The sequence below is a fragment of the Ovis aries genome, chromosome 24, assembly GCF_016772045.2.
Source record: "Ovis aries strain OAR_USU_Benz2616 breed Rambouillet chromosome 24, ARS-UI_Ramb_v3.0, whole genome shotgun sequence".
NCBI lineage: Eukaryota > Metazoa > Chordata > Mammalia > Artiodactyla > Bovidae > Ovis > Ovis aries.
Window position 1 is genome coordinate 36,349,023 of NC_056077.1, and position 16,226 is coordinate 36,365,248.

The following is a 16,226-nucleotide window of genomic DNA, read 5'->3' on the forward strand; positions in this document are numbered from 1 at the left end:
CAAGCCCTGAGGAACTCCAACATTTAAAGGTCAGGCAGAGGAGAACAAGCTGCCAAAGGAGAAGCCAGCTAAGAAGAAAATCAGGAGAAGATGGAATTCTGGAACACGAAAGAAAACCGTGTTCCAAAAAGGAATGGTACATGTTGTTGAATGCTGCAGAGGGGTGAGATAAGGCTGAACTGGGAAGCGGGCATAGGGTTGACCACTGTGGAGGCTGATGCTGGCTTTGTGTGGAGCTTTTGCACTGGATGCTCTGCTTGCAGCGGGCTGAGGGCAAGTGAGAAATGAGATCCTGGAGATGACCAAGGTGGCCAAAACTTGGAGAGTCTTGGCTGGGAGGGGGTGTAGGAAGGTGCAGCAGCAGTGGGAGAATGTGGAATCAAGATATTTGTGTTTTAATGGGAACCACTAGAGCTTGTTTAGATAATAACGTGAAGGACAATGAGGAGAGAGAGGTGAAGCTACAGACAGATAGGGGATGACCAGTGGATGGCCAGTTTCTGTGAGAAGGCAGAAGCTCTGGAGCACATGTGGAAAATCTGGCCCCAATGTGGGACACTTTGTCCTCCCTCTGACTGTTCTTTCTCAGGCTTCTCCTCAGCCTTTGCCGCCTTTCAGGATCTTCTATAAACACTGACTTTCTGGGGTCCCAACTTTACCTCTTCTCACTCCAAGTTATTCACTCCAATCACTACTGGGACTTTCATTACCCACTGACTGCTCATCGCTCTCAAATCTCTATCTTCTGGTGCAGATTGAACATCTCCACCTGGATGATTTTGGACAGTGGTGCACTGTTGGAGTCAGCTAGTGCCAGCTTGGACTAGCTCACAAGAGCCTACTGTGTCCCTCTCTTCCCAACTCCTTATTCAATAAGGTCACGTTGATAGTAGTAACATCATCATCATGGTGGGAATATTTACACCATGGAAGTCAGCAAAACCTTAAGATCGAGGTTCCCCTTCCCTGCAGAGTTGGTTGTTAAAACCATGACTACACTCCACTTGTTTATAGATGTCTCACACTCAACATATTCAAAACTAAAGTAATCCTCTTCCATCCCACCCCATCCTGCCCAGCTCTACCCCTCCTCTGAGTCTCCCAGCCCATTTAACAGCACCACCATCCACCCAGGAGCTTCTCACTTCCTCATGCCCCATATCCAAAGGATAGTCAATTAGTTAGACTACAGTCCAAGCTGCTAGAATGAAGAGCCCTCAAAACTCAGTGCCTTAAGCAACAACCCCAAACTAGATCCTTCAGGATTCTGGGACATCTTGGCCCTCCTCAACCTGTGGCTTCCACCTCTGTGTCCAGTGTGGCCCAGGCATTTCCCACTACTGTATCTGAATCTCGTCTCTCAGGAAGAGGGGTGTGGCATGGAAGCACAGGTTCTTTTCTGTTTAAGGACACCACAAACTTCTACTCAGGAGTTGGCCAGATGCAAGGAAGGCTGGGAAATGAAGTCTGTAGACATATACCCAGCTAAAACATTGCTTGTAAAGAAAGAAGGGAGATGGCGATTGACGTAAGGCTGGCAGTCAATGTCATCTGTAGATACATCTTATCAATGCTGCTGCTGCCGCTGCTAAGTCGCTTCAGTCGTGTCCCACTCTGTGTGACCCCATAGATGGCAGCCCACCAGGCTCCCCCGTCCCTGGGATTCTCAAGGCAAGAACACTGGAGTGGGTTGCCATTTCCTTCTCCAATGCATGAAAGTGAAAACTGAAAGTGAAGTCACTCAGTTGTGTCCGACTCGTAGCGACCCCATGGACTGCAGCCTACCACGCTCCCCCGCCCATGGGATTTTCCAGGCAAGAGTACTGGAGTGGGGTGCCATTGCCTTCTCTACTTATCAATGCTGCTTCCCCAGTATTGCTTAAATCTATCCCTTCTACCATATGCCAACAGCTATTACTTTGGTTCTTGCCTGTTTCCTAGTCTTTTAGGATAGTCCCTCTCTAATCAACCTACCAAATAGCTGCTAGAAGATATCTTTCTACAATGCAAGTTGGATCATATAACTTTGCTGTTCAGAACCACGCAGGGTCCAGTGGTTAAGAATCTGCAGCCAATGCAAGAAACACAGGTTCAATCCCTGGTCCGGGAACTAAAGATTCCACGTGCCACCAGGCAACTGAGCCTGTGCGCCACAACTACTGAGCCCACATGCCCTAGAGCCTGCACTCCGCAACTAGAGAAGCCTGTGTACTCCAGCTAGAGAAAGCCCATGCACAGCAGTGAAGAAGTCAGTGTGCTGCAACAGAGACCTGGAGCAGCCAAAACTACAGACATAAATAAAAGTTATCTATACATACACACACACACACACAAACCATGCAGTAGCTCCCAGCTGACTCCCTGAGAAGGGCCAGACTTCTTTGCCAGACACACAGGCTGGGGCTTGTCCTGTCTACTAAGAATGCCTTCCACCCCGACTCCCCTTCTACTTCCTTGTCAACTGGGAAATTTTTCATTTTCTCATTCTTCATTTCAATATTGCCTTCCTGACTACACCGTTGTTTGTGCCCCACTGCAGTGCTGGCTCCATGCCTGTTGCAGCCTTCACTGGACTGTTTCTTTCTGGGCACTTGCCACCTGCACTAGGGGCTCCCTGGGAAGCCAGGACACTTGGTTTGTCTGGCAGAGGACTGGGTGAGAGCTCACTGAGCAATGAAAGGACACTCACAAGATGCCAAATCATATTCAAGGTGTGGGCCTAGGGGTCACGACCCTACCCGCCTTTGTTGTCATTAGCAGCTGCTCAGGTTTAGCCAATGTGAGAACCGTTAGATGCCTTTATTGAGCTAATCATTTAATCATCCATCTTCCAAAACAGACATTAAACTCGGTGAGAGTCATATCAAGTTATGTGAGTCATTTTATTCCCAGTGCCTATCAGATACCTGGAGAACATCGAACATCTAAGAAATGAATAGAAGCATGGCAACATTTCCCCCAGGATCAATACTCTTCACATACCACAGTTCAAATCTTGACTCTGGTCCAGAAGCTAAAACCGTGAGCTCCCAATGCAGGAGACTAGGGTTTGATCCCTGGTCGGGGAACTAGATCCCACATGCCACAACTAAAAGTTTGCGTGCTGCAGCTAGAAAGGAAAAAAAGATCCTGAGTGCCGCAACTATGACCTGGCATAGCCAAATATATATATATAATCTCAGCTCTGTCCCTTTACCAGCTGAATGACTTTGGGCCAGTCACTTACCTCTCCATGCCTCTGTTTCCCCTGCAAAATGAGGATGATGATCAGATCATTATGAGGATTAAATTACTCAATATTTGTAAAGCATTTATAACAGGGCCTGGCACATAGCAGATGCTTTGTATTTGCTAAGTAAAAATAGAGTTCAGGGATGAATGTGTCGGTCTTTGGCTATTTTTGTAGTTTCATCTTCCTCTGACACTGGTCTCTGCCACCAGCTCACATCCGGCTCTCCTATTTCTACATATGCCAGAAATGTCCACCTCCCTAGAACTTGGCTCACAGTGTTCTCTGGGTAGAAGACCTTTTCCATCTTGTTCACCAGTGACCCCTATTTATCCTTCACAGTTCAGCTCAAACTTCACTTTTGGAAGTCTCCCTGGACTCTCGGAGACAGGTAGCCCCTTCCCTCCTTTGAGCCTCCATTTCATCGCATTTTCATGCACATCTGAGATCCCCATTGCACTAAAACTTGAGAGCAGGGATATATTTTATGCAACTTGGTATTCCCATAGCTTGCACAATGCCTGACACACTATAGGCATAAAGGATGTTTGTTGAATGAATGGATGGATGAAATACATTAATAGACTTTACCTTAACCACTTGCATCATCCAATAGAGTATCATGTCAGATCCTATGACAAATGAAAATTGGCACAGTTGACCGGGAGATAAGTCTAGTCCTGTAGTTCACTGTAGCTTTTGTACCAACCATGAGAGGAAAAGTCACCTTACGAGATAGAGTACAGATTTCTATGAATATGTGGATGATAAAGCCTCAAAAACACCCAGGGATTTTCTTAAGACCCAATGTTTGCTGAATAGTCCTGTATCCCTAGCACTTAGCCAGGAGTGAATCAAGCCAGGAACTTGATCCTAGCATCAGACTGAGTCCTCACCTCCAGCTGTCCCACAGATGGGGACAGTGAAACTTGCAGAGGGATACAGAATCATCTGTCAACTGGCTGATGAGAGATGTGAGTTCTAGTCCTGGCTCTGCCCCAGTGAACTGTGTGACCCAAGATAGAGCCCTTCTTGTATCTGGGAAAATCCCAATAAAATCTAGGCCTTATTTTCATGATCAGTAAAGTTTCCCCTGACTGGGACAGTTTCTGAATCTGTGGTCCAGACTGGGATAAGGAAGGGAATAGTGGCAATTGACAAGATGAATTTAAAGGGGAAGTGAAGCAGCATCATTCAATGACAACCAAAAGGAGAGGTGCAGGCCATGAATAGGATCACTTCTCATCCAGTGTCTTCCTTTAATTCTCACTTCAGCATTTTGAAAGATGAAGAAATGAGGCACTGAGAGAGAGGTTAAGTAAGGGGTTGTTCCAGTTCATCCAGACCACAGTTTATAGAGGCGGATGACTGACCCTAGGCTCACTTTGGACTATTTCAGTTTCCCAGCTCCTGAGTCAGCTCTCTCCTACAGCTCACCCCTCCCACCGAAGCCTCCAGTAGTGGGAGCCAGGTCCGGACTCAGAACAAACCCTGGGAATGTGAAATGCCACTGTCACCAGTGGATAACGGATGAGCCAGTTCAAACCATCTGTCCTCTGGCTGAGGAAGGGTGGCGCCCTTACAGAGTGAGTACCTGGTAACTAGAGAACTTCAGGGGCATTCAGTCACCACACAGAATCCTCTTCCTCTGCTATTGCTGGCCTTAATGCTCCACTCACCCCTAAACAAGTAGGTGGGAGTGCTCCCAACACAAGCATGTATTCATATGCACATATGTACACACAGATGCATGTGCACAAGAGCTTCCTTGGTAGCTCTGGTGGTAAAGAATCTGCCTGCAATGCAGGGGACCCAGGTTTAATCCCTGGGTCCGGAAGATCCCCTGGAGAAGGGAATGGCAACCCACTCCAGTATTCTTGCCTGGAGAATCCCATGGACAGAGGAACCTAGAGGGCTACAGTCCATGGAGCCACAAAGAGTTGGACATGACTGAGAATGGCCAACAACACATGCATGTGCTCACATATGCTGACACACTCAAACACAAACATACAGACACACACCTACACACATGCTCACATAAGAGTCTCTCAGCTGAGCCAGGCTGTCAGAACTGCTCCTTCCCCTTCTCTGTCAAAACTGCTGTGGAGGTGGCCTCATACTGGAAGCCCAGAAGGACTTAGTAGCCTACTAGGGGAAAACGTACTTGCTTGATAAATAACTCCTGAGAAAAACAGATGAAAGAGAGGTGAATGTTAGCTGAGAGCCACGTGTGTACATGTGTGTATGTATGAGGCCAACAGGGACCAGCTAGGAGAAGAGGGGCCATCAGAAAGACAAGGATGGAAAGAAACAGGGAGAAAATGGAGACACACCCCTCCCGTACCTCTCCCTCCCTTCTTCCCTTCCCTTGTCTCCCCGAGGTTTCATTCAGTCCTGGGTAAGGCAGAACCTTGCTCAGGAGCCTGAGAATGGCCACGTCTCCAAGAGTATGGCGCCCTCTCCTAGATCTCATTTTTAAAAGTAAGGGAGCAAGGGCGCCTTCAATCAGCCCGCAGGTCTTCGAATGGACAAGGAATCTCTTGTGTAGTCCTGCTCTCTTCCAGCCTGTCCCTTAGAACCACCCTCCAGGTCTTCGCTCCCCTCAATCCCCTCCCCGCCACCTAAGGTTGAGGTGGCTGGCCCTTTAAAGCAGCGGCCCCCGGCCGGGTTATTGTCTCGCCTCTCAGCCAATCGGCGGCGCCGTTGGGGGCGGGGGACCTGGCCTCCCGATTGGCCGTCCCGAGCCCCGCCCCGCCCGGGATCCCGGGAGCTGTCCGGCGGCCTCGGTGCTGATCCTGCCGCCGCCCACGGGCCGCGAGCAGCGCTGAGAGGGCACTATGAGCGGGGGCGTCTACGGCGGAGGTGAGCGAGCCTCGGACTTCGGGATCTCCAGCCTGGCGCGGCCTCGCCCGAATCCCAGCGCCCCGAACCCATGCAACCCAAGCTCTGGGCACCCTGGGGCCTGTCACCTCTGCGCTCGAGCGGTTCCAGCCCCGGGTTTGGGTCCTGCATCATTCCAACCTTCGACCCTCCTCGGAATGCTTGCGCGTACCCGGCCCAACCTCTCCACCATTCAACCCGTCTCCGCCCGGCCTCTAGCCAGGCAAGGAACAGGGCCACTGGGCAGAAAGGGACTTCGGAGTCTTGATCTCCCACTCCCAGGACCCTGAACTCCTGGCCGAGCTCCCATCTGACCCTTCCGGGTTGAAGGTGGCTCTGCCGGGATCTCCTCTCGGAGCAATCCATGGAGAGTTTGGGAGATAACCCCTCACAAGTTTGTCTCCCGCACAGATGAGGTGGGGGCGCTGGTCTTTGACATTGGCTCCTTCTCAGTCCGCGCTGGGTACGCTGGGGAGGACTGCCCCAAGGTGAGCCTTCCAGCCCTCTGCCCAAATCCTAGGGCTCCCCTCCAGGCTTCCCAGTCATCCAGGGCTCTCAGCGCCCAGAGAAAAGCTCTGATGAGCGGGAATGTGGGAGTAAACCCAGGGGGTGGGCTGAGGGCCCTGCAAGATATGGCTTTCTCTCCTGTCCATGCCCCGCTCCAGGCTGACTTCCCCACCACGGTGGGGCTGCTGGCCGCGGAGGAGGGGGGCGGGCTGGAGTTGGAGGGGGAGAAAGAGAAGAAAGGGAAAATCTTTCACATCGACACCAACGCCCTCCACGTGCCTCGAGATGGAGCAGAAGTCATGTCTCCCCTCAAGAATGGCATGAGTATGGGGCCCCCACTACCGGCTCCTGACACAGACCCAGAACCCACACCCCACAACCCGGGGCACAGGACCCCACATTCACGGAGTAGTCCTTGCAGCTGCCCAAGTCCCAGGGATGCCCTCACTACTTCCCAAAGCTGCCTGGTTTCTCACAAGGGTCCACCAGATTCCTGGGAAAGGGGGGATTTCTGCTGGACGTTGTCTCACTTCCCCTCCCCTGGACTTGGCTTCCCTCCTTCCTTTCTGTTTCTGGACCCCTGCCTGCCCACCCTCATCTCTCCACTGATGTCCTGGCCCCAGTTGAGGACTGGGAGTGCTTCCGTGCAATCCTGGATCACACCTACAGCAAGCATGTCAAGTCTGAGCCAAACCTGCACCCAGTGCTCATGTCAGAGGCCCCGGTAAGTGCATAGTCCAGTCCCTAGTACAGCCCTGGAGTGGGCCATTCACCTCTCCTCAAGCCACTCCTCTCCTCAAGAGGAGTGATTACTCCTCTTTCTTTGCTTTTCAAACTTTCCTTCCAACTCTGTCAAGTTCAACCACTTTCCTTCCTCCCTGGGTTAGTCTCCATGCCTCCTTCTCTTCTGCTCTCTCCACTTGCCTTTCTGCCAGTCATCCTTACACGATGCCCCACCCCCCAAGTCCCCGTGTGACCTTTTAACTGAAATTTTTGGTCAATGTTATATACACCTATATAGAATCAATTTTATTTATAAACTGCCATGCATAGCCTCTTCCTTCTATTATCCCTTTTCCAGAGACAATTGCTTTTCTCTCTTTTAGCTTTTATTTTGCCATTACCTTTTATATCTCTAAATATCATAAATCACTGACTGTGAATTTTTCTAGCTCTAGGTATTATCTATGGGTTTCCCACTATAGAAAATGAGCGCTTAGCTCTCTTTCCTCCCCAACCCACACCATACACATTTTTTTCTTATTTGAAGTACTGTTGCAGTTTAGGGTTTTGGGGTTTTTTTTTTTAAGATTCAGTATTTATACTCTTATTATTATATATGCTAATCAGGCCTGAGACAGGCAATAAACTATTTATTTTCCTCTCTTGTGCAATTATTTGTTTTCTCTAGCACTGAAAATTTTCTTTGTTTCTGTTTTTCTTCATTTTCTATCTACTTAGTAATGTGACCTGAAATTATTCATCAGTTATCTTTATCTTTCCTCAAGACATTAATTGCTTTAGGTGTTCTATCAATTTCATCTCCAAGAAATCTCTCCGGGAGCCTACCAACCTGCTCTGCTGTAGACTAGTTAGCTTCTCTGCAGAAGATGTAGCTATAATCCTGACATCTCCCTTCACCTTCATCTTAAGAAAACACTGCACCTCTCTCCTGTATTACAAGTCCTGTTTCCAGTGGATCATGACTCTTTTCTTGATTTTTTCCCCCTTGTTTTCATGGAGCACATCTTCCAGTAATTGCTTTAGAAAGGACATAAGAAGTAACATTTTTGAGACTTTGCGTGTCTAACCTTGGATGTATAGTTTAGCTAGGTATAACACTCCAGGTTGGAAATAATTTTTCTTTGGAATTTTTTATTAAAAAATTATTTACTTGGCTGTGCTAGGTCTTAGTTGTGCCACATGGAATCTTCAGTCTTTGTTGTGACATGCATTTACCAGAGATTGAACCCAGGCCCCCTGCATTGGGAGTGCAGAGTCTTAGCCACTGGACCACCAGGGAAATCCCTTTTTATGGAATCTTGAAGGTACTTCTTCAATTCTTCCAACATCTACTGTTGCCATTAAGAAAGGCAAGGTCATTTACTTCCTGATCCTTTGATGTAAATTATTTTTGTTTCTGACAGTTTATAAAATTTTCACTTTGTCCTCAGTGTTTTACAGTTTCACAATATTATATTGGTTTATTTTTTTTTCATGGCTCTGGACACTCAATGTGTCTCTTTAATTTGGACACTTATGTCTTTCAATTCAATTAAAAATTTAATTACTTATTTGCTGATTTATTTCTTTCAATTTTCTCTGTTCTCTCTTAGGAAATCCTATTATTTGAATTTTATACGTCCTAAACTGGTCTTCTTCTAATGTTTTCATCTTTTATATTTTATGTATCTCTTTCTTCTAATTTCCAAGATATTCCCTTAATTTCTTTTTCAACTCTTCTATAAAGCTTTTAATTTCTGCTCCTCTATTTTTATTTTCCAGGAGCTCTTTCCTGTCCCATGAATGTTACTTTTTACTCATCTTTAAAAAATATGTATCAGTTTGGCTGTGTCAGGTCTTAGTTGTAGCACATGTTGCAACTTGTGGGATCTTTAGTTGGGGCATGTAGAATCTAGTTCCCTGACCAAGGATTGAACCCAGGTCCCCTGCATTGGGAGTGCAGAGTCTTAGCCACTGGACCATGAGGGAGCTCCCTCATTGTGCTTTTGATTTGCATTTCCCTAATGACCAAAAATGTTGAGCATCTTTTTATGTGCCTGTTGACTTTTGTGGGATTATGGTTTTCTTCTTTTTTAATTCTCCGTTTATTATAATTTTGCTGGGATCTTGGGAGGTGGCTTCCCAGGTGGCAGCAGCGGCAATGCAGGAGACTATATTACCAAGGCAGGAGACTTAACAGTTGCAGGTTCAATCCCTGGGTCAGGAAGATCCCCCTAAAGAAGGAAATGGCAACCCACTCCAGTATTCTTGCCTGGAAAATCCCATGGACAGAAGAGACAATCCATGGGGTCACAAAGAGTCAAACACGACTGTCTGCATAGCCTGGGAGAGAATAAATGTAAACGTTTGTATTCAATCCAACATTGTTACCCAGAAAGATGTTCTTTTCAGCTTTCTTATCTCTGAGAGGATTAGAGTGGGAAAGAGGGATGTACTGGGGTCTTGGGGCGGGGGGTGGGGTTTGTCTGAAGTGTGTACTGCACAATGGAAAGCACTGTGCTAGGAGTCCAGAGACTGTGACTCTAGACCCAGCTCTACCAAGAGCTTTCTGTGTTTCTTGGCCAACTTCCTTCTCTGCGTTTTGTTTTCTTCAGTTGGGTTTTAATTGTGATATTTCAAATTCTTTATAGTTTCAACATTCTAAAGACCTATGAGGGTCAAGGGACCTGACCTCTGTCCTCAGTGCAAAACAGGTCTGTGTATGTGGAAGGTGTATACGTAGATTGGTGCCTTTCATTTCCTGAAACTTCCCCTCTTGCACTTTCTCCCCAGTGGAACACACGGGCCAAACGGGAGAAGCTGACAGAGCTGATGTTTGAGCAGTACAACATTCCTGCTTTCTTCTTATGCAAGACAGCTGTGCTTACTGCGTATCCTCTGGGTTAAGCTGCTCTGTGAGAATGGAGAATCAGGGTGGAGTTTGTGGTGCACTGAGATGGAGGCTGGGCCTGATTCTATGGAGATAAATATCCTGGATGGGCAGACCCCCCCCCACCCCCAAGCCCCATTAGTGCAAAGAGCCCTTGGGAGCTGAGTGCTTTGTATCTTGGGGTGGCCAGACCAGTGGTCCTTTCCCATTCCTTGGATCAGGCTGAGCGTGGAGAGTTGGGACAAGTAGACCACGGGGGCTGGGGCTGGAGAGAGAAGGGAAGGGTACATGACACTGAGATGTTCCCTTCCCATTTATTTTTCTAAAAGGATCAGCTTTGCATTGTACCCTGTGCCAGGCACTGGGGCTACATAGACCCTCATTTCAGGGATCCCATGGGACATAGAACTAAGACTAAAAAGAGAGGCTGGATATTCAGAAGAAAGGAATAGAGGAAGACAGTGTGATTCAGAGAAGAAACAAGTGGCAAAGTGTCTCAGCTGCCTTTCTCTAGCAAATGGGTCACAAGCCAGACGAAGAGATTTGCAGACTGGGATTGGGCTGGACCTGGGAAAGTGGAGAGTAGGCCAGATCAGCTTCCAGCCTCCTTGTTCACTGCTGCTGGCTCTTTGACCTACCCCTCCCATACCAGCTTTGCAAACGGACGCTCCACAGGTCTGGTGCTGGATAGTGGGGCCACCCACACAACGGCCATTCCAGTGCATGATGGCTACGTCCTGCAGCAAGGTGGGGCCTCGATAGGGGTCGGGGGCACCTTGAGGGACCAGGCAGTGACACCCCCTCCTTTCCAGGCATTGTCAAGTCACCCCTGGCAGGGGACTTCATCTCCATGCAGTGCCGAGAGCTCTTCCAGGAAATGGCCATTGACATCATCCCACCTTACATGATCGCAGCCAAGGTGGAGCCTCTGGGATGTCCTGGGCACTAACCCTATGATTGTCAACCCTCCGACCCATCAGATATCAGGGCGGGGAGCACCCAGGCCCCAAGAGGATCCTGGGCCCTCAATTTGCAATTGAGGCATCAGAGATCCAGACAGGCTGAGGGACATGGCCAAGGTCCTACAGCCAACTGCTAGAAGGATGTGTGTATGAGGGCCAGTGTGGTGGGTTCTGGGCTCCAATAGACCCAGGTTCAAGGTCTGCTTCTGCCACAGAAGGACTGTGTGACCTAGAACATGAGACTAAAGTTCCTAAACCTCAGTTTCCTCCCCTGCAAAGTGGAAAAACTACGTGTAGGACTGCCGCAAGTATTAAATGAGACCCTGCATGCAAGGGATCCGCAGGTGGAACATGGCTCAGTAAAAGGCTGTTTCCTTAAGGTCTGGCTTCCTACTGGATTCTCCAAGCCCTCAGTCTGACCAAGGCCTTATAGATCTCTGTACCCACTGCGTGCACAGTATCCATGGGGTGGGCTCTCCCCATTCTTTCTCCTCTAATAGGGAAGGGGGAGAAACACCTTTTCTGGGCAACAGAACAGAGAACCCGGTGCCCATTAGCTGCAGAGCTGGCAAGTGCTGGGGAGGCAGGTGTGGACAGGGCAGGTTGGGCCAGTGTGGGATGCAAAGGGTGATCGCAGGCTGTGCCCCTACAGGAGCCTGTACGGGAGGGCGCACCCCCAAACTGGAAGAAGAAGGAGAAGTTACCCCAGGTTTCCAAGTCCTGGCATAACTATATGTGCAATGTGAGGCACTGGAGAGGGTCCCCGGAAACCACACCTCCAGCTCCTAATCCCTCCCTCACCGCCCTTCCCCTCCATGAGCAGAGGGGAGGGACGGAGGCCCTGCAGGTGGGGTGGGGGGGCCTGAGAAGGGAGCCCAGTCGTCACCGCATCCTTGGGCTCTTAGGAGGTGATCCAGGACTTCCAGGCCTCCGTGCTGCAGGTCTCAGACTCTCCCTACGATGAGCAGTGAGTGGGGCCCACAGCTAGGGTGGCTGGTGGGAAAGGGGCAGGCCTGGGGCTCAGGGGGTCCTCTGGTCCTTCGGGAGCACCCCAAGCAGAATCTCACTCCTTCCTGGGCAGGGTGGCTGCGCAGATGCCCACAGTGCACTACGAGATGCCCAACGGCTACAACACAGACTACGGTGCGGAGCGGCTCCGCATCCCTGAGGGCCTGTTTGATCCCTCCAATGTCAAGGTGGGGCTGGCTGGAGTCCCTGGGTCCCGGGGCTGGGGGGAAGCTAAGGATGACAGGGGTCTGGGGAGAGGGGACAGAGGGCCCAAAGCCCAGTCACCTTTCTCCACAGGGCCTGTCGGGGAACACCATGTTAGGGGTGGGCCACGTGGTGACCACCAGCATCGGCATGTGCGACATTGACATTCGTCCGGTGAGGCCCAAGCCTGCCTCTGGGTGGAGGGGTCCAGGAGAAGTGGGGGCGTGGGTGCCAGGGCGGGGCTGTGCCCTGATCGCTCACTCTTCCTCCCTGCTCTCAGGGCCTCTACGGCAGTGTCATTGTCACCGGTGGGAACACGCTCCTGCAGGGCTTCACTGACAGGCTCAATCGAGAGCTTTCCCAGAAGACTCCACCGGTAGGAGCCCACCCTCGGCCAGGGCCCTGGGCCAGCCCCTCAGCACCAAGTCCTTCCTCCTTCCCACACATTGAGCCAGTATTCTGGCCACCAAAGCGGCTCCTTCCCGCTATGGCCTCGCCACTCCGAGCCCTGTCCCTTCCCACTTCCCAGAACCAGGTGTCTGCTTCCCCTAGCCCTTCTTTCTTCCCAGAGCATGAGGCTGAAGCTCATCGCCAGCAACAGCACCATGGAGCGCAAGTTCAGCCCCTGGATTGGGGGCTCCATCCTGGCCTCACTGGTGAGAGAGGAGGGCCCTGGCCTAGTGCTGAATGTGGGGTAGATCCAGACCGCCCCACCACCTTGCCTACCACCTCATTCGCTCATTGTTTATGAAAGGGCAGTCAGTGCTCCCAGAAAGGTGAATGCGATCTCAGGACACAAAGCAGGGAGTGGAGGACAGGAAGCTGGACAGGTTGGCTAGGATGAGATTGTGGTAGTCTGTGTGCCAGGGTGAGCCCCTAGAGGTTTGGGGCAAGGGGATCTGATGGCCACAGGCATGACTGGGAAGGTTATGTCCGACATGAGACTTTGGGGATGGGGGTATGAGCTGAATTCAAGGGGACCTTGGCGGGAGGCTCTTTCTATTGTCCTAGAGTCACGGGATGGGTAGCAGTGGGCATAGGGTGGTGAGCAAGGGACAAACCGAAGGCAGCAGTCAGGGTGGTTCTGTGGTGGTAGGTGGGGAATTCAGTCTGGAGCAGCTGCTGGGGCAGGGGCAAGACGTTGAGCAGAGAGGTAAAGATGCAGACTGCATCTGATGAGTGTCAGCTACACAGAGGGGGACAGCAGGGTCATGACAGGACAAGGATGATATCAGCTAGAGGCGGTGCCCCCAAAGGGACAGAAGCAAGGGTCAGAGTGACAGAAGACTGACCCCCCGAAGATAGCTCAGGGTTGCGAAAGTGTCAGTTGCACAGTCGTGGCAAGCCTCCTGCACGCCTGGACAGACAGCCCGACCTCATCCCTGCCTTCGTGCATGGGGACAGTCTGGAAGCCAAGACAGTCAAAGAGGAGGTCACCACAAAGTGTGGGGTGTTCCTTCAAAGGAAGACCTGATCTCATTCAGGCATCAGGAGGGGCCTCTAAGGAACCTTCAGGCTGAGATGGAAGAGTGAGAACTCAGGAGGCAAAGCAGGAGAGCGTGTGTGGCCCCAGGGGAGAGCCAGGCAAGGCCACAGGCAGGGGGTAGGTGCTGTGGGGCCAGAGTTGAGGAAGCTCACCTGGGCTTCCCTGGTGGCACAGATGGCAAAGAATCTGCCTGCAATGCGGGAGACCTAGGTTTGATCCCTGTGTTGGTAAGATCCCCTGGTGGAGAGCGTGGCAACCCATTCAAGTATTCTTGTCTGGAGAATCCCCGTGGACAGGGGAGCCTGGAAGGCTACAGTCCATGGAGTCACACAGAGTCAGACACGACTCAGCGACTAAGCACACAAGCTGGGCTACAGAGCAGAGAGTGGGCTGGAGAGGGCTACCGCGGTCTCCACTGTGACCCGGGGTCGCCAGCAGAGTGGATGTAGGGGAGAGAGGGTTGGGAGCTTATCAGAGGTCTGACTGAGAATGTGGGCACCGTTTGGATACGAGAGGTAAGAAGGAAAGGGGTCAAGGATGAGACCCAGGTAAAGAATCTGCCTGCAGTGCAGGAGACCCGGATTCGGTCCCTGGGTTGGGAAGATCCCCTGGAGAAGGAAATGGCGCCCCACTCCAGTATCCTTGCCTGGACAATCTCATGGACAGAGGAGCCTGGTGGGCTGCAGTCCATGGGTTTGCAAAGAGTCGGACATGATAGAGCGCCTAACACACTTACTTATTCAAAGTACTATCAGTACGTCAATTAGTATAAAATGTGAGACGTTTCACATCCTCTGGATTTATTTTCAATATCCAGTGCAGATTTGACACCGAGAGCACATTTCATCTTGGATTAGCTGCATTTCACGTGCTCGATAGCTCCATTTCAAGTGTTCCACGTGGCAAGGGGCCACTGGATTTGGACAGGGCAACTGTAGAAGGCGAGAAAGACCAAAGAAGCAGGTTTGAGGCAGGGCTGGGCGAAGATGGTGACAGCAGTCATGGATATGTTGACTGAGTGAGGTTCCAGGAGACACTGAGGACCAGGAAGCTGTCTGAAAGACAGTTGAGAATTTGGGTCGGGAACTCGGCAGGGAGCTCTGCATTGGAAACTGGAGATGATGGGAAGGGTGGGGCTTTGGCACAGTAAGCAGAAGTCAAGGGAGAGGTGACATGGTCCAGGAAGGTGTGTCCAGAAACAGGGACACACACACTGACTTTCAGGCAGACGCAAGTGATCATAGAGATGGCACAGTCTAAAGTGCCAGGGCTGGCGGACCCTATTTCAACAGGGGGTGGGGGGGTGGGGTGGGGTGCCAAAATAAAGACATCATCCCCACCTTGATGTTAGGTGGTGTCAGAATGGTGAGGAGGGTGGAGGAAAGATTTTTCTTGGGAAGGAGGGAGACTTGGCATGTAAGGCCTGATGGAGTGACGGGGTATCTGGTGGAGAGGGGATATGGAGTGTTGCAGCGCAGGTTCGCTGGCCTGCGGCTGGAAGGTCCACCTCCCAGCTCGAACCGCCCTGGGCTCCGAACTGACAGGTGCTCAGTAAATACTCAGTGAATGCATCGTTGATTGAACGGTATGAAGCGGGTATCCGCCTTCTGAATACGAAGGAGGGGACAGGGAGATGGGGCAAGTTGGTGGTTGCGGGGGGGTGGGGGGATGTGGGCTTGGGAGGGGGAAGATTCCGAACCTCCACGGGTGGAGCATAGGGAACCTGCTCTCCCTCCCTCCTGGCCTCCCTGACCGCCCTCCCGCCCCACCCACCCAGGGCACTTTCCAGCAAATGTGGATCTCCAAGCAGGAATATGAGGAGGGCGGGAAACAGTGCGTGGAGCGGAAGTGCCCCTGAGGGCGCCCCCTCCCCACCCACAGGCCGGCCCGCAGCGGTGGGGGAGGGAAAGCGAACGGAAGAAGACGGTTTCCCCCACCTCGGCTCTGCAAGCGCAGGATCGACAGCCACCCTCCTAACGTTCCCATCGGCCCCCTTTTGTTCTCCTCCCCACTTGTCCTCTTGATTGTGAAGTTTCTGGGTTAAAGGGAGTAAACATGTTTTAAGAAAAAAAAAAAAAGTTTGGCCTCTTTGGGGGTGGGCAGTTGGAGCAGGAGTCTGGAGGGAGGAGAGGGGAGGGCCACACCTACATCCATTCGGAATTACACGGTGGACACCGGGGCAAAGTCTGCGGGCGAGGGCAGAGCCGCGGGATCCCGGATGCCTCGGGTTGCAGAGGGGCCGCAATCCAGGGACGATCACCAAGCGACTACCGGTTAGAGACGCTCAATAAGGCCGCAGAGGGAAGCCGAGTTGGGGGCGGAGGCAGCCAGGGC

General features: G+C 51.2%; 1 protein-coding gene and 1 long non-coding RNA gene across 6 annotated transcripts; one reads left to right on the forward strand and one right to left on the reverse strand.

Annotated features, from left to right (window-relative positions):
- Positions 1–5,985: 5,985 nt before the first annotated feature.
- ACTL6B (actin like 6B) lies at positions 5,986–15,913 on the forward strand. Of its 4 annotated transcripts, none has more exons than XM_042240215.2 (14): positions 5,986–6,094; positions 6,524–6,600; positions 6,778–6,943; positions 7,243–7,343; positions 10,136–10,233; positions 10,885–10,979; positions 11,045–11,151; positions 11,847–11,936; positions 12,100–12,161; positions 12,276–12,390; positions 12,500–12,580; positions 12,687–12,782; positions 12,976–13,062; positions 15,774–15,883. In XM_042240215.2, the coding sequence occupies exons 1-14, from the start codon at positions 6,070–6,072 to the stop codon at positions 15,867–15,869; spliced, it is 1,296 nt and encodes a 431-aa protein (XP_042096149.1). In that variant the 5' UTR covers positions 5,986–6,069; the 3' UTR covers positions 15,870–15,883. The 4 variants fall into 4 exon arrangements, with proteins under 4 accessions (XP_042096149.1, XP_004021057.2, XP_042096148.1 ...); XM_004021008.6 differs by having other exon boundaries at positions 15,670–15,835; XM_042240214.2 differs by having other exon boundaries at positions 6,524–6,943; positions 15,670–15,913.
- Positions 14,676–16,210, reverse strand: LOC114110618 (uncharacterized). 2 transcript variants are annotated; one of them, XR_009598422.1, is made up of 3 exons: positions 16,041–16,210; positions 15,830–15,927; positions 14,676–14,824 (listed from the first exon to the last, which is right to left on the reverse strand). It is a non-coding gene; the product is annotated as an uncharacterized LOC114110618 (long non-coding RNA). The 2 variants fall into 2 exon arrangements; XR_009598423.1 differs by having other exon boundaries at positions 14,676–14,947.
- Positions 16,211–16,226: the final 16 nt, after the last annotated feature.

What these genes read in the sequence shown, in the direction of transcription:
- ACTL6B (XM_042240213.2), top strand. Translation starts at nt 6,070, where the DNA reads ATGAGCGGGGGCGTCTACGGCGGAG. An exon ending in TTGATCCCTCCAATGTCAAG is followed by an intron (nt 12,391 to 12,499) that starts GTGGGGCTGGCT and finishes CTTTCTCCACAG; the next exon opens with GGCCTGTCGGGGAACACCAT. An exon ending in GCTCCATCCTGGCCTCACTG is followed by an intron (nt 13,063 to 15,773) that starts GTGAGAGAGGAG and finishes CCCCACCCACAG; the next exon opens with GCCGGCCCGCAGCGGTGGGG.